Source organism: Lissotriton helveticus, chromosome 1_1 (genome assembly GCF_964261635.1).
Source record: "Lissotriton helveticus chromosome 1_1, aLisHel1.1, whole genome shotgun sequence".
Classification (NCBI taxonomy): domain Eukaryota; kingdom Metazoa; phylum Chordata; class Amphibia; order Caudata; family Salamandridae; genus Lissotriton; species Lissotriton helveticus.
In genome coordinates, this window is record NC_136057.1 from 1807705878 (window position 1) to 1807730908 (window position 25031).

Here is a 25031-nt window from a genome sequence, read left to right on the forward strand (position 1 = left end):
AAATAGGGTATTATTTATTTATTTACCACATAATGGCGCCCGAATAGGGACTTGCCCTTTCCCCACGCGTCGGTGAAGCCACGCCGACCCCCTGACCCTCTGCAGTCGTGACGGAACTCTTCTGCGCACCGGCAGATATTTCTGCTTCAAGTACCCCTCAGGCCCACGGAGGAGACGGAGGAGGCGGTCCAGCATCCAAACGAGACGGTGGAGGAACGCGGCGAGTCCCGACCAGAGCCCAAGCCGAGAGTCCAAGGTCCGAGGTATCCGGAGGTCCACCCGTAACTGAAGTCCGAAGTTCGCCCGTCCGGCGTCCAAGCAGTCCCGTCCAGTCTGAGGCCTTCCGTTCTTGCTGCCCGGTGAGTACCGTTACTGGGGTAGTATCTAGACAGGGTCAATTTAATTGACTCTGGTCCGTGGGTTGGTGGTACACAGACCCACAAACGAAGTGTCCACTTCGGTGGATGCGGGTCCTGACGTGTCTCTTTATGAGACCGGTAAGTTTCGTACTGTTTCAGCAGTGCATCTAGTTCCTGTTCTAGTCAGTTCTGTTCTCGAGAAAATTCATGTATTCTGTGTTCCGTATTCCAGGTAGTATTCTGTTCGAACTGTTATTTTTAAATGTTCTTCATGTATTTTAATGTCGTGGTATGAATGGGGAATAAGTATCGTGTTTATTGTGTATTGTATTGTGTCTAGATTATAGTTCAGTCATGCCGCTCTTTTCGAAATTACGTCAGTTAAAAACCAGAAAGGGTCTGCTGGAAGCAGCAGTTCCAGTTCCGCCTAGGGACAGTCCAGGTCATTTTATGTATCAGAAGCATGGCATAAGCGCCATACTGTATCTAGATTTATGGGTAGAGTATACCAAACAGTTAGAAGAAAAGTATAGATGGCCCGTATCGGGTACCTGGGATGCCGAGTGCATCATGCGAGTAGAAGAGGCATTATGGAAAAAGAAAGCCAGACAGTCACAGAAAGATGCCATCGAGTTATGGCGCAAAGAAGCTCATAAAAGAACTGAAAAGGAAATCAGAAAGTCAGAATTAAGTAGAGAATCCTTAGAACGAGCACAAGAAAAAGAACTAATCGAGATAGGTGAACAAGTCAAAGCCGAACAGTCAGACAGACAGAGGCATGCCCTTATTAGGGGTATGTATCCTCTCCTTGCCGAGGGCTTGCCAAAAGCGACCCCAGAGGCATCCAGTAATTTCCCGCCACCATTAGTTCCGACCAAACTACGTCACAAACAGACCGCAGCTGATATTTTTATTTCGTCCTATTTGGACGACACAGTCCCAGAATATGCAAATCCTGTTCGCGCTCCGCCAGTCCCTGTAAATCAGGCACTTCCCGCTCCTCCAGACACCGGAGTACCTGTTACGGTACCCCCGGTCCAGCCCGCAGTACAAGTCCAGCCTACATTCCCACTCTGCCAGGACGAAGAGCCTCAGTAGACGACTCTAGTTTAGGGGCGGCAGGGGGAGGTACTCCTCAAACCCCGCCGCCACACAAGCGTTTAACGACAGCCGAATTACATGCACAAGCGTCACAGCGTACGCCCAGACATCAGACTGTAGCAGAAATAAGAAAATCCCTTGCCGAATGCGGCTATGATCCAGTCCCAGGCGAGGATAATATGGTTTTATATTCATTCCGCGTAAGAAAGGTGGCCGAGTATCTAGTCACCTTACCGAATATGAAAGAAGATCTAGACAGAATATATCGTTTCATCCGTACAGGGGATGATCCAGAAAGCATTAGCGAGGCCATGTCTCAAAGGAAAGCCGAGATCCAGCTCATGATATTAAAGTTTCTGATCAATTGTCTAATAAGAGAACAAGATTACCCGTCTAAAGATCCGGCTGAAATGAAAACCCTGACAAGGTGGAGTGATAATATAGCCGAGGGTAAGCACAAGACCGTCGGTGCTATGGAGAGTATGTACAAGAAAATCCGTAAAGAACAACGACTGGTGGGTATGTATATGATTCAGCACCTCATTACATTGTATGAGGGTCAGCACTCTGATCCAGGCCCGTTACATGATGTCCTGAACGAGTTACTCCAGTATAGATGGAAAGGTTTAGGTACCGATTTAATTAGTGTCATTCTAGAACAGCGTCACAAATATAGAACGTTTCTGAACCCGCATTTTGTTCATGTCTCACCCCCAGAAAGTAAACCATTTTACATGGAGAGACAGAATCCGTTACGAGAAGTCCACCCAGTTAGAGGAACGGGTGGCGAACTAGAACGAGTGTTTGTTTACACTCCGATTACAAAGATGGAACTCCTCGAGATGAAGAAATTAATTCCCTGTCATGATAAAGATCCAGCAGGGTTCCATAGAGAATTAAAAGACATGCTCCGTATGGGAGAATACACGTATCCAGATATAATTAAAATGTTAAAGGTTCTGCTGCCCGCAGGGGTGTATGAAAAGCTCAAGGAAAAAGAATGGGAGGTGGGAGAGAAAAAGATCGATTGGGCAATTCTAGAAGCTGAAGATAAGGCACGAGTACCAGGTACCGGTCTCGGAGATAAATGTAAAGAATTACCTGAATTATTGATTCAAGTTTTACCTAGATTATTGACAACTAGAAAAGAAGACTGGGATGCAATCTCAGCCTGTAAACAGAAGCAAGATGAGGATATTAGTGATTTTTATTCTAGATTTGAGAAATGTTTTAGCATCAACAGTGGCCTCAAGACAAGTAGTGAGTCATACCCTCACCTTTTTGTTACTAAATTAGTCGAGAATTCAAGCCCACAAATTAAAAATCGAGTTTTGAAAGTCGAAAGTACCTGGCAAGCTAATACCCCGTCCCAGATGTTGCAGATGCTCCAATACCACCAGAATAGAATCAGGGAAGAGCAAGAACACAAGAGAAAACGTATGAAAGACACGAAAATGAAAGTACTAGTTGCACAATCTGTTCCTCAAGACAGTCAGAAGAGGGGTCCAAATCAAGCCAGTCATCCTGCAGCTCCCGTTAAAGGGAACTGCAATTATTGTAAACAACCAGGTCATTTTATAAATGAGTGTGCAGTTCTGAAACACAACATAGCTACCGGTAAGACTAAAGAAAGACCACGTCCGCCTAGACAAGAACAAGTTTCACAGATTCCTCAGCCACAGAATGCACCACAGACAGTTACCGCACCGCAGCCCATCGCTGCAACACAGCACGTTACACAGCAGATGTACCAGTATGCACAGTCTGAGTATCCAGAGTACCAACAGTATTCATGAAACAGCCTAGAGAGGGAGGTAGGCTTGCCTCTCATCGAGATACCTGTAGATCAAGAAGGTCCCTATGTTCATAGTCAAGTATTAGGGAAAGACAGAAAGTTTTTGATCGATACAGGGGCAAGTAGGACCACAATTAGTCACGCCGAAGTTCCAGGGGCTCCGCTCTCAGGCTCAAGAAATGTTTCCCTTGGATTTTCAGGAAAACCCATTGTAAATGAAATATCAAAGCCAGTTACTCTAGAAGTAGGTCCATTGTCCCGCACTACTGATCTGTTACTTACTAAGTCATGTCCAGAAAATCTATTAGGCATTAAGACACTGAAAGAGTTAGGTGCAGTTATATGCTGTTCCCCAGAGGGAATACGATTGTTCCTACGTGACTTTAAGGGTCACTATGTATTACGAGATTTTGATTCAAGACTGTCTAATGTTCCGCAGCACTTATGGGCGCAAGGTCCAACTGATGTAGGTTACATGCAAATCACACCCTATCGTGTGACTCTCAAGCCAGGTGTAGTGTTACCACGAATCAGACAGTACAGATTGCCACCTGAGGCTGTAGCAGCCTTATCCAAAATTATTGACGAGCTCATGGCTCAAGGAGTGGTTGTAGAAACTGACTCCAATGTATGTAATTCTCCGATCATTCCAGTCATGAAACGTACTGATCCAAATGCACCCCCAGTATATCGATTAGTGATTGACCTACGAGAGCTTAATAAGTGTATTATTCCTCAGTACCCAGTTGTCCCAGACATCTCTTCCCTATTAACGGCCATTGATTCCGAAGCCACGTTCTTCACTGTCATAGACCTCAAGAACGCATTTTTCAGTGTCCCTATTCATCCAGACAGCCAGTTCCTTTTCGGATTTTGTTTAAATGGAAGGAGCTATATGTTTACACGAGCTCCTCAAGGTTTCACAGAAAGTCCTAGTATTTACAGTCAAGCACTCAAGAGACAACTAGACAACATTCACATGCCAACTGACACTGCCCTGCTCCAGTATGTCGATGATCTCCTGATCACAGCCCGTTCTGAACGTGCTTGCGAGCGAGCATCCCTTACAGTCTTGTATTTCCTAGCCGAGATGGGGCACAAGGTGTCCCCTTCTAAGCTTCAATTCTGTGTCCAGCAAGTGGTCTACTTAGGACACTTACTGTCCAAGAGGGGTAGGCAGTTGACACCAGACCGTATCCAGTTAATAGCGAGTCTTCCTCAGCCCAAGACCCAGAAGGAGGTACGTGCTTTTATCGGCCTTACTTCTTACTGCAGACAATGGATTCCTCAGTATGCATTTCTAGCCAAGTCACTGATACAGTTAACGACACAGGAGGCAGCCGTATCGACTGTCCTCCCTTGGACATCTGAACATACACTTAGTTTCAATGAGTTAAAGAAAGCCCTATGCCAAGCTCCAGTTCTAGCGACACCGAACTACAGTAAGCCTTTTACACTTTTCGTCACTGAACGTGAAGGTACAGCATTATCTGTTCTCACACAAGATCAAGCAGGACAATACAAGCCCTGTGCTTATTTTTCGAGCACATTAGATCCTGTAGCCCAGGCTCTGCCTGCGTGCCTCAAGTCAGTTGCAGCCGCAGCCCTAGCTATCAGACAAAGTGATTCCATAGTCTTAGGACATACCTTGACAGTACAAGTTCCACACTCTGTGGAAGTTCTTTTAAACCGAACACAAACTCAGCACTTGACAATTGCACGTTTAACAGGTTATGAATTGACACTGTTCCAGCCACACATAGAAATCAGACGCTGCAACATTTTAAATCCTGCTACATTGTTACCATCAGTTACTTCGAATTCTGCCACACATGACTGTGTGGAAGTAGTTAACATTACGACAAAGCCAAGACAAGATCTGACGGATATTCCGTTACCAGACCCCGACCTGACACTTTATGTGGATGGTTCATGTATGAGAACAAGTACAGGAGAACTAGTCGCCGCGTATGCAGTGACTACTGATACTGAAGTTATTGAGACACACCGCATTGACACCCTGTCCGCTCAAGCAGCAGAGCTAGTTGCTCTGACCCAAGCCTGCATACACGCCAAGAACTTGAAAGTTAATGTTTACACAGATTCACGCTACGCATTTGGAGTTGTACACGACTTCGGAGTGCTCTGGCAGGAGAGAGGTTTCATGACTTCTCATGGAACCAAGATTCAGCATGGTCTCCTTATTCAAACTCTGTTAGATGCCATACATTTACCGACATCTATTGCTATCATGAAATGTAAAGCACATACGAAAGTTACTGACATTATTTCCCAAGGTAATGATCTAGCAGATCGCACAGCCAAGCTCACAGCACAGACTCCAGACATTCCAGTTAATCAGACACATACTCCAGATCCGACCACATGCATGACAGTTAAGGACCCTACACAAGATGTCATAGATATCCAGTTACATGCTACTCCCGAAGAAATCAAGAAATGGTCCGAACAAGGAGGGGTCCAGACAGATCAAGGATGGTTAACGAAGGGTAGAGCCACATGGTTTCTCCCCGACTCTATGGTTCAAGTCATTATTAATACCGCACATAGTCCAGCACATTTAGGAGAAAAAGCTATGTTAGACAGTATCCAGAACATTTGGTTCAACAAGCATTTACGAGCTGCAGCCAAGCAGAAAGTCCGTACCTGTATGATATGTTGTCAGTTTAATCCAGGCAAAAGTGTCCCGGTGGAACAAGGTGGATTCCAGCCCCCTGACCACCCTTTTGAAGTCCTCCAGATGGATTATATTCAGATGGAGCGATGTCGAGGTTTCAAGTATGTCCTTGTAGTTGTATGCGCTTTGTCCAGGTGGACAGAAGCATATCCAGTCCCAGATTACACAGCCGCGACCACTGCCAAGCAGTTGGTTCGTGAGTTTTTCCCTCGTTATGGACTCCCTAGAGTCGTATATTCTGACAACGGTCAGCCATTCTCATCTGAACTCATGAAGCATGTTTCCCTGTTGTTAGGGTACCAGTGGAAGTTTCATTGTGTACGCCATCCTGAAGCAGCCGGTCTCGTAGAGAGACATAACCAGACTCTGAAAATCCGAATCGCCAAAGTATGTAAAGAGAAAGGTGTGGACTGGCTAGTAGCTCTACCAGTCGCTTTATTTTATATGCGCATGGTCGCACATTCCAGATCAGGTCTGTCCCCGTATGAGGTCGTTTTCGGCCGCCCCCCTAACATGTGGGGTACTCCTAGACCCCGAAGTATTACCGATGTTTCAAGTAATATGCTGACAGATTACCTAGCTTCCTTGATGTCTGCCCTCAACTCATGTCGTTCACAGGTTGCCGCCGCATTTCCAGACAATACCGAGGTGGCACCGCATGAAATCGTTCCAGGATCCATGGTGATGGTGAGGAATTTTGACAGATCAAGTCCGCTGGAGCCTCGCTGGAAAGAGCCCCGACAGGTCCTCCTCACCACCCGTACAGCCGTGAAGTTGGAAGGTCGCAAAGGCTGGGTGCACCTTTCTCATGTAAAACAGTTTAATGGACTGAAACCCGTCTTAAAGAACATTTCCCAGGATTTGAAGGATTGCCAAAATATTGTTCTCAAGGACTGTCCCGCAAAAGACATTGCTACAAACCCTCCCCTGTTAGAGAAAACTCCGCAACAGGAGTATAAACTCAAGTTAAGGTCTAGTAAAATAAGTCAGTCAGTTTGATTGTCTAAGTCCTCCCCTAGGTGAAACGGTTAGACTGTTTCTGACATGTATAAAATAGACCCCCATAGTGAGAGAGTCAGTCAAAACTCAATTCGATGTATCGTTTTTTTATGTTTCATATTATTTCTCAGCATTATGATTTCCTGCACCAGTTATGCGTTTTACCTGTACTTTCCAGTTTCTCATGTAAATATGTCTGCTAATGCTACAGTAGAGCACACGTTTAGTGATCTGCCTCCTCATGAACTCTCTTACCGCCTCGCTATGCGAAATAATTCCTTTATCCGCATGTTACATTACTCACATCAGACCAGCAATGCCACTAATTGTTGGGTGTGTGGTCGACTCCCCCCTTTCCAGACACCGAAGGGAGTTCTGCCACTTTTTCCTTATCCATTTTCACATAATGGTTCGTGTGGAGCATGGTCCACGTTAACGTCATCCTCAACAGATATGTCTTTTCTTAACAGTACATGTTTTCCAGACAAGCAAGGTCTCCCCCACAAAACCGGGTTAGATCTAGAAAATGAAGTGTATAATTTAGGTAATTATTCTTCGAATCTCATGGTCTTGAATGTTCAGTCTGATTCCACTCCAGACTTACCTGCTATTTCAGTACTACCAGTCAAAGGCGAATTATGTGTCCGAAATAATGGTTCCGTACATGTAGGACACAGTGATTGTACTACTATTGTCAAGTATAGTGACAGTGGGAAATCTATTTTTAAAGCTTCACGTCATTCTTATTTTATTTGTGGTCAAACTGCATATGTTCGTCTGCCCCTCGATTGGGAGGGAACCTGTTACATTGCCTTCCTACTGCCACCAGTTTTCCTAGCCCCACCTGATTATCATAGAAATACACATCTAGTACACATTAGACATAGAAGGGAGTCCCCCATTGTCGATTATACTGAAACTGCTCTAGAACAGTATACAGATTTCAACAGAGGTTTCTTTTTCTTTATAGGACCTATCCAGAATAGTAAGCTAATCCGCAGGTTAACCAGAACCCTCGAAGCAGTAGTCAATGAGACTGCCTCTGCTCTAGGTAACTTAACCGAAGAGCAATCTGCTATGAGATTTGTCGTTTTACAGAATCGTCTCGTCCTTGACGTCATACTGGCCGATAGGGGCGGGGCCTGTAGAGTCATCGGATCTAGTTGCTGCATTTTCATTCCAAATAACGCGCCGTCTGTTTATTCAGCTATAACCAGACTCCATAAAATTGCCCATCTGATACACCAAGATCCAGGCACCTGGACATGGTCCGGTTGGTTCTGGAATATAATTTCCGCCTGGGGATGGAAAGTCTTGTCCTTTCTAGGTATTGCAGTAGCGATCATATTCAGCTGCTGTCTCTGTATACAATGTGGCCCTGCGATTTGCGGCATTTGTGCTACCTCTTGTATTCCTAGTCCCAAGCCCCGTTCTAAATCCCGTTCCAGGATAATTCGAGACGAGCAAATGATACTGTATGAAATGATAGATGGTATCATGAATATTGATGTTTCCTGATGGAAACGTAGTGACAAGGAGGGAATGTGGAAAAGTAAATTTTGCCATGTTCTGTGTCCCTACGTGTCATCCATCATATGTTATGTGTGCATGATTAAATATGCATATGCATTCCCCACGTTCGATTAATGACGCAATTACAGTTGTGTCCACCTCTAGTATGCCAGTTTCCAGTTCTCGTGAATACTACGAATATCAGGCCTATGTAAAGCTACGTTGCCACGTTTCTCAGTATGCACGTTATTCCATTATAAAGTCCCCGTCTCTAGGCCTCAAAAGGGCCTGGACACCAGATTCAGCTCCTGTCTCCTGAAACCTCGCTGAGGAGCGATACAGCCCCCACCTGTATCCTCGACCCTTCACTTACTTCCTGCCACGCCGTGCCCGGTTCAGCCTGGCTCAGCCTCTGAGTCTGCCAAGAGTATGTTATAGTTCCAGTTATCAGTTCAGTCCTCCTTCTCTGCATTCCTAAAGCTACTGAATCGCATCGATAGTTTCCGTCATTGTCTAGCCTTCACGTCTCCACGTTAGAGAAATACTGTATTAATAGTCATTTAATATTCTTCATCACGCACTACATGTAGAATAATGCATGGTCCAGTCTTAGAATCAAGTTAGCCTTTCCCCTCCTGACTTATAATTTATATCAACATGTTCTCTAAACATCAGATACTAGATACTGTTTAGGTACATGTCGCCCTGACTCTCCAGACTTCAGTCTCTGCTCCTAGCACAGAGTTCGAAGCCCCCAGCTTCTCCTAGTAACACGTCATTGCTAGTTTGCGCGCACCATCAGGTTAGAGGTCCCGGCTCCTCAGGTAGCCCCCTCTATGGTTTCCGCCCCATTCATGACATATTCTGTTACGTTTGCATCACATGTCTATGTATACGCCCTGTTACACCTCTTTTCACCCTTATCTTTCGCGACTGCTACGCGTCACACCCTTTGCTCCACCCACTGCTCCGCCTATCATATGTACTGTAATGCAACTGTTTTACTATATATGCTTGTGTATTGTTATTAAATGCTAGCGCGCTCATCCCAGATCCAGCCCCGGCAGCTGCTGGGCCCTGCCATCCTATTCCTATGCAGGTTGTCCTGTTCCTGTCCTTTATGCTGTAATAAACCTGCGAAACTCCTACTACCTCGAATCTTGACTCTTATTTATTGAGCTATCTGTTATTCATTTATACATTCAAAAATAGGGTATTATTTATTTATTTACCACACTCTATGCCTATAATATTGTCCAGGGTTACCTATTGCAGTGGTTTTCAAACATTTTAGAATCACAACACACTTTTTAATAACTATAAACCTTCGCAACTTATCTTCCTTTACTCTACATGAGCTGGTGCAATTTTTTTAATGTAACTAAAGCATTGTGTGGTAACGCATCATCATTTACAGACAGTATACTTTCCATTGAAATGGCCACTAACTTTGCACAGAGATACAGTTTTACTGATAAAATATATAGCATATTGCACTCAAATAATAATGTACAGAAATCGGGTTTCTGTGAATATTTATCATTTGTGTATCACCAGTGAAGTGTCTTGCTATGTTTTGGTCCTATTAAAATCTCTGTTTCTAGCACACTTCAGAAATGCAAAAAAAAATTGCTTACGTTTTGCTTTCCTAACTGCTGAATGCATACAGTTCATTTAAGGTATTTACATTTTGTTGTCTGTTTCAAACAAATAATATTCTAAGCTTTTCCTTGCACATTCACTGCACTCCAGCAACATTGTCATATTTTCAATTTAAAAACCCCTCTCATTTTTCAGGCAGAGAAAGAAAAGTAAACACCAATCCCATGTTAAAATAATAAGCAGCAATTTGTCATAAGACATAGCCTTACATGTGAAATTCGTATTTGAAGCAACAGCAAATTTGACAAGATATTGCAGAATTTAAAGGCATCTTTATTTATTGTTCAGACTTTACTGACTCACCAAAATTGGCTCACAACCCACCAGTGGGTTGTGGCCCACAGTTTGGGAGATGCCGACTTATCGTATGTCCTCGTAAAGACACATATGCCACACACAGCCTAATATGTTGCCCAGGTTCATCTGCCATTGTACAGCCACATAGTCTATGGATATGTACAGCTTATTTCCCAGGCCTCTCCATCATATGTTTGGTTTTTGACCCTCATTTGCCCAACCACGACTCCTATGCCTCATACTCCAGCCAGCTTTCATGCAACCATATACAAATATTAGTGAGCGTGAACACATACACAGGCACACACGTATAAACACACACAGACACAAACACCCACTATGCCCTGAAAGTCCTCCAATAGGTCGTTTATCATTAATTTAGTCTACAGAAACATGAACAAGGCTGTATTGCTAAGTGTCTATATTGAACATTCAATACAGCAGTTATCAAGAGCTGAAGGCAGCAGCAACCAGTTGTGCTATGCTGAAGGCTGACACATTCACAATTAGAATGAATGTTTCTTACACTATGCAACTCATCCCTAAAGAACTGGTAAATCCCAAGAATGCTTAGTGCAATACTGGCTTCAGACCAAACAGGAAATAGGAACACAATGAGTTTTCCTGAAAGTGGACGCCTTTTGGAAGCATGACTTACCATCTTGGGTTTCAAAGGCTTCACAGAGACAGATGGCCTCCTGGCTCACCCGCTCTTCCAGAGTCTTCTTTCCCAGACCAAAGTTCCTCAGAGTGGAGATTGTGAACCTCCTAATGTCCTTCCATCCCCGTCCATACCTTGCCATTACGACACCTGCAAAGTTTCAATTAGACGAGTTAGGGTTCTTGTACTGCTGCTCAGCAAGGCTCACTGGAGGTTGTTCATAGAAGGTTAACCAAAGGCAAAACAGAGGAGACAAAATGAGTTACAAATAGGTGTAGGTCATGGCATAGACTCATAAAATGGTTCAAACCTCAGAGTAGCTTTTGCACATTTTTTTTCAAAAACCTCCCAAAAATTATTACTTTCATATTGTTCGAATTCCTCCATCTTCTCCAATGAAAGATGCATTTGAGGACACAGAATGGATAATACTTTAATTCATCAGGCAAACTACATTGATAAGTTTAAAAAAATAAGAAATATACTAGGGCAAGAACCTTTTGGTTACTTATTAGAAACCCGGAGCTTCTGAAGGGCTTGTCCTTCTTTGACATTTTGGAGGCCTCTCAGGCCGCAAATTCTGGCCATTTAAGGTAATAAAATAGCGTTAGTTGTTACTCAACTATATTCACTTTTTTGAGTGGCATTTCCCTAACAATATTCTAGAAGCAGGTCCACGGTGGGGAGTCAAGAATTGCTTCCAATACAGCACTATTTCTAGGAGTATCCAGATCTTTTATTTTTTATGCCAAGTATGAAAGTTTTTGGCAGCCAACACTCACATACTACTTTACATTGTATCCAAATGCTGATGGAAAAAACTGTTTCTGCCCAAGTCAGTGTTATGAGCTGCATTTTGGATTTCGCCCCGGTCACGGTACTGAGACTGCTTTGGCTACCGTATTAGACAACCTAGGAATGCGTGCTGACAATGGGAATGATACCATCTTTGTACTACTAGATATGTCAGCCGCATTCGATACGGTGAGCCACGTAGTACTGGTGGAAAGACTGGAGAGGATAGGGGTGTCAGGACGGGCCTTACAATGGCTACAGTCCTACCTATCAGGAAGACAACAAATGGTAACTATGACACCTTTTACCTCCAGTAAGTCTCCAGTACATCATGGGGTACCGCAGGGCTCTGCGAACAGTCCCATTCTTTTTAATATCTATTAACAGCCCCCGATCCCAATTAATACATCTTTTGGCATTGACTTGGTCAACTACGCTGACGACACTCAACTTGTGTTTTCCTTGGAGAGGAAGCAAGCAGTATCCATGGATACGTTCCAGGAGTGCATGCCTCAGACTGCTGGATGGCTTAGGAGAAACTCTTTACAATTCAATGGGGGGAAAACGGAGGTGGTATACGGCCCCACGGCCAGAATGTCCCAACATTTACATCTGGAGTTCAGACTCACTCCTGAGGAGGAGCCTCTGGTCCCAGTCAAAACAGTGCACAATCTGGGAGTTCTGGTAGACAACAACCTCCAAATGGAGTCGCAGGCCAACAAAACTGTTAGCGTGAGGTTCCTTAATTTTGACTCCATTTTACATTCAAACTCCATTTTGTGTTGCCTTTACACAGGCTGCATGATTCACAAGGTGTTTCTTCCCTTTGGACTGCAACGTGTTGAAAACCCCCTCTGTCCTTGTCTTGAAACCCATCTCAGACACCAGGTGGCCTAACTAATTCTTGTGTGGACTACCTAATCCTTGTATCAACTATCTGTTAGCCTTTAGTATTCTTCTCTTGTCGTATCTTATCATTTGGCCTTCGCTATTCTCTCCCTGTGTTTTCCTATTCCACAACCTTTTCCTTTGAAGCACGCAAACATGTCCTGCCATTACTGATTGACCTGTAGGTGGTGTAATTGATTGACTTATCGGGTTGGGCAAGAGCACGACTCAAGGGGGATGTTCTGGTTACATGATGCCTTGTTTTGAATGTTTTCCTATTCGCTAATATTTAGCAGATCTTGTATGTTCCTATTAGGCATTTTGCATGCTTGCAAAAGCTAGGACTGCCCCTTTCTTTTATGCTAAGTTTGTAACCCTAAGCATATAAAAGGCCTCTGTGTTTTGTACTCTTTAGACTGCCTCATTCAGTTGCTAAGGCTTCTCTGTGACGTAGTCTCATTTATAAGTTTAATAAAGATATCTTTTCATATTTCAGCTTCTGTGCCAACTTCTTTATTATCAAGTACCCCTGAGAATGAAGACTTGAGTTTCTTCAAATGGCGCGGCCAACATGGGCTTCATCAGAGAAGTAACATTCTGAGGGAGTGATCTTGTCAGGAGACTGAAATCTACTGAGGAGGACAGGACAAGACTCTACTACAGAGGTACTCTGTGCACAGGGATTCTGGAGATTCCTTGTCTCTGCATCCCAGTATATTTCTTATTTTCCTGATTTTGATCCTCCACATGATGTCACTCCTGACTGAGAACCTTTTTGGCGTGAGTATTCTAAAAGAGAAAAGACCGTTAGGTCATGTAGAACTTGGCAGTTAGAAATTGGACAACCTTTTGATTGCTAAAAGTAAGGTAGTTTAGTAACGCTTACTGTAGCTTAGGAATTTTGGAATTTGTGTTGGCCAACTTTGAGTTTAATATGGATTTGATATGCAAATTGCAATTTGTGTAGGCAGCTAATGAGGAGATTTTTCTCCATCTGGTTTTGTTGAACGGTGCACGTACGAAAAGTACATTAAGCACTACTTTGATTATAATACTTGCATTTTCTGCAGTATTTTTGGCATGCCTGTTTTCAAGCTCACATTGAAGAATGTGTTGCTTTTTCTGAAAGGTACCATGGTGTGAAGTGAAGTAAATTAGCCAGGTTCCCCTAGAGGGAATATCTAAATAGGTTTAGATTTAAAAACATATTTCTTCCTTGGTGATTCTGTATCCCCAGGGAATTAAAATATCACATAATACAAAACAAAGATCCTTTGTTCTGTGCAATTTTTTTTTTTATATGCAGAATGATTTTTTGGTGTTCTGCTAGCCAAAGCTAGTGAATTGAGTGTATTTTCGCTTCTTGGATATAAATCAGTCTGTTGGGCTGTTTTTGCAGTCTTTTGGAACACTATTGAGAAGCGCTTCTTGTAAATATGGCTTACAACTAGTATTTACAAATGGTTTGGTTTAAGTACAGTCTGTGGGCTGTCCTCTGTTTTGTCCTGGGTATTGATTTGTGGGTTAAATGTGTGTTTAAATGTCTATGTGGTTTCCCCATTAGTGCAACTTATGTAAGTGAATAGCGATGGCACTATTCACAAAATAAATGGCTAAAGCGCGCTGTATTGTGTGTCCTGAGTGTTTGACCCCTTTCTGTTTATGTCTGAAATTAGCTCAATGTGTGGTTGTGGTTTTTCTTGATGTTTTCAGTCTATAAGCAAAATAATAAATGCTTAAAAACGAAAATTAAACAATTCACTAGGAATTAAAAAGGCCTCAAAAACGAATTGTGTGTTTTGTAGAAAAATAAACTTATAGCATTTTTTACTTACATACATTGTATTAGATATTAACAGGCAAACACTTCAGCTGAAGTACATTTTTTGCTGAACTCAGACGCATATTATAGAACACACATTGATGTGTCTTAGTTTGAAAAAGACTGCCACCATGCTCATGTTACGATACTGAGAGGAGAACTTTTATTGCTAGCTGTCGCCTTTGTAGGTCACAGAATAGACAGGAATATTTACTCAAGCTAGGACTTTGCCCTCAGTTAAACACGGGTGAATTTTTACATTTCAGAATGTTGTTTTCAAAAGGTTACAAAACTAAGGTTCATTATTTTGTATTACAGGAAGACATTTCAATTAAGGGTTTTCCCCTCTTTAAGCATTTTTTGTACGCATATTCTTGGTTCTGTTGCTAAATAAAAATTGTCCTTTTTAGAAAGAAAAAAAATTGGCGCAAACATTTTGTCATGTTATAAGTTAGCCTTCTGTGCGTAGGCTTATAAATGAATGCGTCTAAAATGATAGGCAAGGGTTGCAGCTTGTTTTTATATGTGGTATTATCAAACATGATTGGGTTTATTGAAAATAATTATTAATTATGAAAAATAATTATTGAAAATAGGTGCTACAAAATTCGTTTTTTAATATTTACAAAGCTTAATGCTCATACTGTGACCTCCTAGCATTATAATTTAATTTACGTTGTGTTGTCCTGCATAATGAGGACATTAGCATATGGAATTTCACTTAGCGCAGGCGTAAAAAATCATTTTTCTAAGGATTTACATGAGATATGTCTAATGTCCAATCTCTAAAATGTGTAAAGAACATTCTGAGGATGATTAATATATAACACAATTGTAGGATATTTATTTTTAAGTGCCCCAAGTATCAAAATCGAATTTGGGTAAAATAGACCCTTTGGTGGTTTCAATAGACCATTCAAACAGCATTCTTGCCATTTAAAATAGCTTTAAAGTGCCTTAGGCTTCAGTAAATGCATACATTTAGGTATAATACATATTTGCAGGTTGTTCCTATTTGGGGTTGCTTTTAATGGCTCAGTGAGCCAATGTGCCTGGTGCAAAGGTTTGAGTGTAATATCAGGGTTGAAGGTTTTAACTCTAAGCTAGATCTACTGAGACGTTCATCCATTTAAGGTTGATGAGTTGAGTACTGTTGCATAGGTTAGTAACACACATTTGTTCTGAAGCTGGTATGTTGTGTTATTAGGTTCTGTGAATTATTCACAGTAACTGTTTTAATAATCTAAGTATAGAAATACATTGTAGCCCCTAACAGAAGTAATATATATAACATGTGTTTTTAAATAGAGTGAATTATTGCAGGTTAGGAGGAATTAGGAAGGCCTTTTGTCTTTGACTACTCCAGAGTGAGCAGAAGCTGGGGGCTAGGAGAGCTGCAGAGGCTGGCTCAAGTCGCGCTGAGGTGTTATCTTTAGTTTCCCTGTAAACAATGGAAGGAGGCTGTCATGTCGACATCTGTGACCTCGTAACATTTATTTTTTAAACATGATAAATTTTCAATGACTATTTTAATTTGGATGTTTACCCTTTTGTTCCTGCTTCTTTCATTTTTTGGTGGGATCAGATGCGTCCTAAATCATGGAAATAACAGGACTCTTTAGTTCTTGTCTTTTGTTTCCACATTTTGATCATTAGCCTTTGTATTGCATAGTGCACTTGATGCACAGTTATTAAAAGGGAGGTATCTACATGTCCCTGATAATCTGTATTATGTGATTTCTCTTTTGAGGTGTTTTAGATAAGGAATTTAGGAACACCTATATGTAATAAATTGAGAGAAAAAAAATGTGTTTACCCCATTAGACGATGTCATCATGTGTGAGGACATCCATTCAGATAGAATTCCCATGTCGCTATCTACCCTTAGATGGTAGAGGATATGCTCTCACATGGAAACCCAATTGAAGAGGCTAGAGGCACTGTTTTGCCTACTGCCTTTGTCTTTGTATTGTCTTTGAGAATGACAGTGTATTCTAGACCAGAATTGTCCCATGGCATATGGCCACTCCTTTGAAGATTGCAGGTCACCTGTTTGCAGTCCCTTTGTTAAATGAACTGTTTTTGAACTAAATTGAAGGAAACTAACAACTGTGTCCCATTTCCTACATCACTAGGTTCTGCGGGATTAAGTCATAATAACCTGTGGAACTTTGATGTAAAAGTAATTCCCATCAGTGACAGCTATAGATGAAACGTCCCAGCACCCAGATAGCAGTAAGGCTGGACAAGCGATCGCCAGCGCGCCATCAATGGTATCTCCAAAGCATCGTACTTGCTCCATCAGACGGCATTGGACATCACAGAACTAGAGTTTCAGTGCAAAAGAGCAAAAGAGAAGGATTCCTGTTGTTTTGAGGCTTCAGTTTTCCACCTGTCATGTGCTAGTAACCTCTGACAGTGTGCAGTCCCTTGAGCCCCTTGGCCTGAGTTTTGGCCACACACCCCTTTTTCTTTGCTCCAACGGAAAGGCAGTGCACCGGAGGATTCAAGATCGGCAAAAGGCACTACATTGTGGTACCCATGATGAAAAGAAAATTCAAATGAAAGAGCAGCCCGAGCATCCTCTGACACTGAATAAGCGAGTGTTGGAGCCTGAAAATGTTGCTGAGTGTGAAAGTCTGTTGCTCTTTCCCAATTAATAGTACTTGGGTTTGCATGAGATGATCTGTGCCCATGACCAACGAAGAGCACAGTATCTGTAGTGCCTGCAGCACAGGAAATATATTGGTGCACTGCATTGAGACATTGAGACTTTCAAGTGAGCTGTGAGTGTTTGCCAGGAGGGCACTCCAACCGATACTGAGCATGGAAGGCCTGAATAAAGGCAGAAGAAAACAACAGAAGCAGATTTGATGGACAATAAAAGCCTGCCAGAGAGGCTTGGAACGGACTCTGGGCATGGTTGTGGTTTCACAAGTGGTTTCCGTGCGATTGCATAAAATGGGTGTTAGGAGACTGATTCTTATTGTTTTGCTGGCATTGTTTTAGAGTAGTATTCTGTTTAGTAAAAGCAGAATAAAGTCCATTCTCTGTGGAAGAGTATCCCTTTTCATCTAAGAGCATTGATAAGGATAGCCACTGTTTCACTTGAGTATATAATAGTTGCTGAAAGCCATAGGCGCTATGAAAATGTTACTAGATAATTTTAGGATTTGCTTTTGCCTAGGGTTGTGAAGAAATGGTAATCCTGTTTGTAATAGTGGTCATTACTTTCTTCTGCTATCTAAATGTTGAATGTTTTGTTCTTTTTGTATTCCTGCTGATAGCTTACATATATCTGTTTTTATGAAATGAGTAGAATGCTCGCCTAGGCAAGGAATTAGGATTTGCCTGTGTAATGGCAAAAGGAGGGTCTGAGGTTCCTTAATTTTGACTCCATGTTACATTGAAACTCCATTTTGTGTTGCCTTTACACAGGCTGCATGATTCACAAAGTTTTTCTGCCCTTTGGACTGCAACTTGTTGAAAACCCCCTCTGTCCTTGTCTTGAAATCCATCTCAGACAACAGCTGGCCTAACTAATTCTTGTCTGGACTACCTAATCCTTGTATCAACTGTCTGTTAGCCTTTAGTATTCTTCTCTTGCCGTATCTTATCGTTTGGCCTTCGCTATTCTCTCCCTATGTTTTCCTATTCCACAACCTTTTCCTTTGAAGCACGCAAACATGTCCTGCCATTACTGATTGACCTGTAGGTGGTGTAATTGATTGACTTATCGGGTTGGGCAAGAGCACGACTCAAGGGGGATGTTCTGGTTACATGATGCCTTGTTTTGAATGTTTTCCTATTCGCTAATATTTAGCAGATCTTGTATGTCCATATTAGGCATTTTGCATGCTTGTGAAAGCTAGGACTGCCCCTTTCTTTTATGCTGAGTTTGTAACCCTAAGCATATAAAAGGCCTCTGTGTTTTGTACTCTTTAGACTGCCTCATTCAGTTGCTAAGGCTTCTGTGTGACGTAGTCTCACTTATAAGTTTAATAAAGATGTCTTTTCATATTTCAGCTTCTGTGCCAACTTCTTTATTATCAAGTACCCCTGAGAATGAAGACTTAAGTTTCTTCAAGCGTGTGCCTTTTTTTTATGTGCATGCTACGACAGATCCTTCTGCTACTCCCTAAAGACTTGCGCTCCCTTGTAGTAAGGAATATGGTGCTGAGAAGGCTGGACTACTGCAACTCACTGTATCTGGGAGCACCACAATACATCTTTCAGGGGTTGCAGAGAGTACATTCTATGGCAGCAAAGATGGTGTTAAATAGGCAACGCGGGTCCTCCACAACTTTGGCTTTGAGAGACCTTCATTGGTTGCCTATTAAGGAAAGGGTTCATTTTAAATCACTCGGTATTGCTTATAGAGCAGTACACGACTCGGGTCCTGTTCCACTGCAAGAGAAGTTCACCTGGTACAATCCCAAGAGGCAACTCCGCTCCTCCAGCGCTAATTTGCTGACGACTACCACAGTTAGGCGCTCCAGGATGGGGGGGCGGCTTTCAGTGTGGCAGTCGCTCACTTATGGAATGAGCTGCTCCAGATCAGACAAGCCAATTCTTTGGCTGAGTTCAGAAAGAGCCTGAAAACTTGGCTCTTCCCTAAGACCGATCCCTAGCCCTGTGCCCGCAGTCATTCTGGTCTATGTTTAGGTTGGTTTATTTAAGTCTGAGCACCACAATACCCGTAGGGTGGCAGTTGTGCTATACAAGAACTTGATTCAATTCAATTTTAACACTAGACCCTTGGGCCTTTTTCATGGACAAATTTCACTAGTTAAAACTGGCGGAATATATCTGGGGAAAAGTGACCGTAATGTGGGGGAAAACCTGCAGAAATCAGTGATCAAAGATCAATTTTCACAATCGTTTCTCATTTCAGTTTTCCCAGCACAGAGGTATCCCATAGGGATTCCGCTCTGCCATACTGTGAATGGTCCAGTGTTGGTGGTCCTGAAATTACAGGTACAAAAACACCAGACCCAGTTTTACAGGGTATGAATCCGAACCCAGTAAAGATGTGACTGGATAGGGCCTACTGCATAAGAACCTACAGCACAGCTTCTTTGCTTCCTGACATCCAGACTGAATGCTGCCCCTGCTCATCATAGGATCCGTAGTGGGGCTCTAAACCTTAGAGCGCATATCCGAGCTCTCTTCAAACACACAACACAGAACTCAGCCCAGGGCAATAGTACCTGCTGAGTCCGCCAAGCACCATGTACAATTTTTTTTTTTTTTAAGACAAATGGTCCCAAACTTTATTTAGTTTCACAAGTAACAATGCAATCGATCACACAATGTCATTAAAAAGAATAACTACTACAAACGATACCCAGCTAGTAGTATGGTTTGACATGTCGGTCATACATAAGTGAAAATAAACAGTAGCCAGGGGAGATGCATTAGTCCGCAATCAGCAGTGCCAGGAAAAGTCTCGGGATGCAGTGCTCGCAGTCCGCAGCACTGCAAAGAGACCAAGGTGGTCATAAAGGCCAACAACCATTGTCTGAGGCCGCGTTCCCCGGTTGGCACAGAAGCAGTCAAAGGCAGGATCACATCCCATATTGTCACATGAGTCGTTGGGTTACAGTCTCCCGATCTTGGCATTGTCCAACAGGCATTGTGTGTAGAGTAAACGGGGAGGGGAAATCAAACATCATCATGAATGCAGCAGAAACAATCTCACTGCCAACCAGAAGACACAACAGGGAATGAAAAGAAGGGGGGGAGGGAGAAACATTTCAACAACAGTAGTTGGACTAGTAGTGGCGTGTACAGTAATGTATCAGTGATCCTAGCTTTGTATGCTGCACCCTATGTGGGCCGTGTGGGGGTGGGGATGTCTGAGGATGTAGGGTTGCCGCGACCGCAGGGCGGGGGGGAACGACAGGGGACATCTCCTGTCGGGCACGACCTCGGTGGCCGGGGGGGGGGTAAGGGGGGGGTGGGAAAGGGGGGGGTTTCGTGCCACAATCGGACAGTAGACGACAGGACCCTCACTATTCCATGTCGGGGCGATCATGCTATACCGGCCCGGGTGCATGCCCGGTGGTACGCAGTCAGGGTAGCGTCCCAGTCCTGGGCAATCGGGTACTTCCGGAGGCCCGCGGTCTCTTCCCTGTGTAGAGACACACTCTCCGCGCAAGCCCAGTTGTCAAAAGAGCGACGCCAGTCAGCAGGGCGCGGGGGGGTGACACTCTTCCATCGTTTCGTGATGAGTCGCTTAGCCGTAATGAGTCCTAGGTCCCAGAAACGCGCCCTTAGTTTGGTCTGTTTGGTTCTCTTGTAGAGCCCCAGTAGGCATGCTTCCCACGTCTTGGGGAGGGTATCGCCCGTGGCCGTCGTCAATGTGTCTGCGACTGCCGACCAGTATAAAGTGAGGTGCGCGCAACTCCATAGTGCGTGTAGGAAGTCCGAGTTCAGGAGACCGCACCTGGGGCACGCCGACGATGTGAGTCCGAAGTAACGGTTCAGTTTGTCTGGGGACAGATACGCGCGGTGTATTATGTAATATTGAATGATCTTGAATCGCGCGTTGCGAGGAATATGTCTGGCGCCTGCCAACACCGCGTCCCACTGTTTGTCTGTCCAGTCACTACCCCGGTCAGTCGTCCATTTCTCCCTCAGCCTTTGGGAGGAGAATTGAGTATGACTGTTCAGCGCTTGTGCTAACCAATGCACTATATGGGAACCATCGCCCATCACATGTAGGTACTGGATAAGCATATGAGTGGACGGCTCGTGGGCCAGGTCACCCCAAGCCTTCGCTAGCTCACGGAGAAGCCTGGCGTGCGCCAGAAATTGGCCCACTGGCAGACCGGTGTCTGCGGCCAAGGTCTCGAAGGGCAACAGCTCTCCGTCGCTATACAGGCCGCCCAGTTCGTCTAAGTCTTAGCACCATGTACTAATAATAACTATAACTCACCACTGTCCCATGCACTGTGTTCTCAGAAACGATGGGATTCAGGGCCGCACTGGGAAACGAAACCAGCCCTGGCAAACAGCTCGGCCCTCCTGGGGGTGAGAAGGGGGGTGCGGTCGAGTGGTTTGATACGGCGGATTTTGGACATTTTTGTTACAGGGGGCCAATACTGCTGGCCGACGATAACAAAAACGTCCCCCAAGGGCCTAAAACCAGCCCCCTCCCTTGCAGCCTACCGGGGAAATGCCCGTTGCCTGCAACAGCCGGTCTGGCCCTGATGGGATTTGAGATGCCATAAGAGTTGTTATAAATGCTATGATTGCAGAAGGTATTAGTGAAGTAATATGAAAGGGTATAAGCAGTGCATGGTAGTGTGGCGAGTTGTTATTGTTGTGTTGTCAGCAAGCTGAAAACAATGTGTATGGAGTAGCGCTAGTTATAAAAAGGTGGTGCATAAGTCTAATGCTTGTGTCATTTAAGGTTTGGTTTGTAGAGAAAGAATAAATAATGTTTTCCTACCTATGATCAAGTTTTAACCTTTGTTTTTTTCATTTTATATTATATACACACATAGCACAGTGACGGGCACCACTTTGTTGTAATATGCAACTAATAACCTTAGTGCCATTTAATGAATCTTGTTGAAACTTTCCAAAAACAAAGTTCTTCTCCCCCAGCTCCTTGTTGAAAAGTTTCAGGATGGTCTTTCAAGCGGGGGCTAAGAAAAACAGGTCATCCCAAATACTATTTTCCCCATGCAATTTCCATAGGGATTTTTGAACAGCGATAGAGAGGAAAACGGCTGAACGGAATTACACTAAATTTGGCAGAAAGCTAGAACTTTACTCAGAAAGTGTCTTTCTTTGAGGTTATGTAAATCTGTTCAGCTGATTTAGAGAAATTAGAGCTTACAAAATAGTGATATCTAGTGATGTGGGACTACCGTGGGAAAAAACAAATCAAAATGAAGCATTCTGATTAGCTGGCCTCGTGGGACTGTTCTTGTGACAGACAGTTATGATTGGCTGGCTGCAATACGAGGAGAAGTCTTGGGGCCCTCATTACAGGACTCGGGGCTCAGTCCAAGAGTCCTGAAAAATTAATTAAAAACATATAGAAGTGCACACTCTAGAGATACCCTGACCCATAGCCCTCATGAGGGGCCCCAACTGGCCATAATGAAGATAGAAAGAAGTTGTGCCACCACAGTACCATATGATTATTGTGAGAGCTAGAGTTTCTCCTGTGTGGTCCCGCGAGACCCCCACAGAGCCAGCACAGACCCTGAGGTCTTTCAGGGACGTAAAAAAAGAAAGAAGGTGCGGGAGGGGTCCGTGGGCAGTTTGCTGCTCACAGGGGTTAGCCATACTCAGGTGGTTGGCTGCCCATGTGGGGAGCGGCGCTGGTCTGGCCCCAATGGCCAACCCTTTGCCAAGCGTGCCCTTTGGCCATGCACAGCAAAGAGTGGCCACAGATGTATTGTAACAAGATGTTACTTAACATAAAAAATTCACAGAAAAAAAACCAAGGGTTAATGTACAGTTTAAGTAAGGCAGAAAGATATTAACTGAAGTTAAGGAAACCTTAGATATTCAATGAAAGAAAACAAAGGTTAAAGGGGCTTTAGACATAGGTCTTCTAATAAAAATATATAGACATAAGTATAACTTGCACCACTGAGGTGTTCTGCTTATAACCTCATGTATTACATCACTGATGACGAATAACCTATCGGGGTACCACTTATACTTATGTCAGTTAAGTATACATCCTTCATGGAAAGCTTCACACTGATCCATTGAGGGTGGCAAGAAAAATGAGAGGTACCAATAGTGTGGTTTGCCATGTTAATTCCCATAGGAAACGTTGCTCTCTGAAACAAAAAAAGCAGCTGAACAGAATTACAGCAAATTGCGCAAAAAGTTAACTAGAAATTTACTCAGGAAGCAAGCTTTTTGTGATTTGGTATAAATCTGTTCAGGCTTTTTTTTTTAAATTAGCATTTTAAGAGGAGCTTGGGTAATGCATGAACAGTTAACCCTCTAATGTAAGAGATATCTGAACAGTTGGTGCAGAGATATGCTCTAATTTGCCCATTCCAAGTGGTTAGGGGATCCTGATTGGCTGGCCACAACATGGAGAATATGTTGTGGCAGTCATTACAGTAGGGTCTAGAGTCCTAAAATTACAAAGAAAAAAATGAGCTCCTCTGAGCCAAAGAGCTCTTTTTAATGACATTTCCCAGGGGGCCACCACATCCCCAAGAAGAAGAGTGACCACTGCCAAACACCTTTAATGTTAAACTCTGTTATGAATACTCTCAACTCTGGCATCCAATAATGATCTGTCAAGATACACCTATCAAACTGCCATCTAGGCCTTTGTCTAATGGGGGTTTCCAGATCAACCACAATCGAGATAACCAAATGGTCAGAAAAGGCATTTGCCCAAGTGGCAGACCCCTTAAATTTAACTGCCTGTGAAATAAAATAAAACATCCAATTATGATGCGGTCTTAAAACAGTGTGAAAAGGAAGTGTATTGGGCTGCACCTGGGTGACCCACCGACCCGGCATCTACTAAATGAAAATCGTTTGTTAAGGTAGAAAAAACTTTTGTAGTTGTAGACTTAAGCAATTTTTTTGGCCCAATTTGATGTGTCTAATGTCAGTTCCTAAATATAATTAAATCGCCCCCTAGGATTATCAGTCTTTCTGACCCCACCGTGAGGTTGTATAACTTTAGCAATGGATCTATATCATCACTAACTGGGCCATAATATTTAACCAAATTCAGGGGAGCGCCCAGGACTACAACATTTAGCCAAAGCTACCTTCCCTCGACATCCCTGATGGCATCTTTGACTCCCCATTTGATATCCTTTACCAAATAAATTGCGTACCCCACCACCTTCCCCACATTGTGAGCCCCCCAAGCAAAATATGCATAGAAGTACTTCTTTGGGACGTAAAGCTTTGGATTATTACTTCTGAGATGAGCCTCTTGTAGAAAAATAACTTCTGGATTGAATGAAGAGGGCATTCTCACCAAGCCCCCATATTTGCGTCTTTTTGAAACACCATAGCCTTTGCAAGATAGCACCTTCACCTTATACACTATATGATAATCTGCTATGGATTTCACTGCTCTCCCTCCTCAATTTTCCTGCTCTGTAAAATTGCATTACCACCTTCCTTAAACCTATTGTTTTTTTTCTGAATATGCCCCCCACCCAGAACCCCTTCCTCACACAAGCCAGGGACCCCCTGACCCCGAAAACCCAATACGAAGGTAACTGCCCACATTACCCCTTGACCGTGCACCAGCGCCTGTGGTGCTATGTTACCACTCCTACCTACACTTTTGGCCCCTCAAAACGGGCCCTCTGACTCGTACCGTTAAATCCATTTGGTATCGTCACCTTAAAAAACAAGCATTTGCAATGCAATAGGTCTCGCATTATTAAAGTTAGAGCTATTGGCATTGTAAATGGCAGTGCCTTATA

General features: G+C 43.3%; 1 protein-coding gene across 2 annotated transcripts in view; it reads right to left on the reverse strand.

The window, feature by feature from the left end:
• LOC144753066 (cytochrome P450 2D17-like) overlaps positions 1–25031 on the reverse strand; it is a 317121-nt gene that overhangs the window by 196778 nt on the left and 95312 nt on the right. For both annotated transcript variants that reach the window (XM_078640860.1, XM_078640868.1), the window contains exon 3: positions 11082–11234. In XM_078640860.1, coding sequence (XP_078496986.1) covers positions 11082–11234 — 153 coding nt within the window. The remainder of the gene's footprint in view (positions 1–11081; positions 11235–25031) is intronic.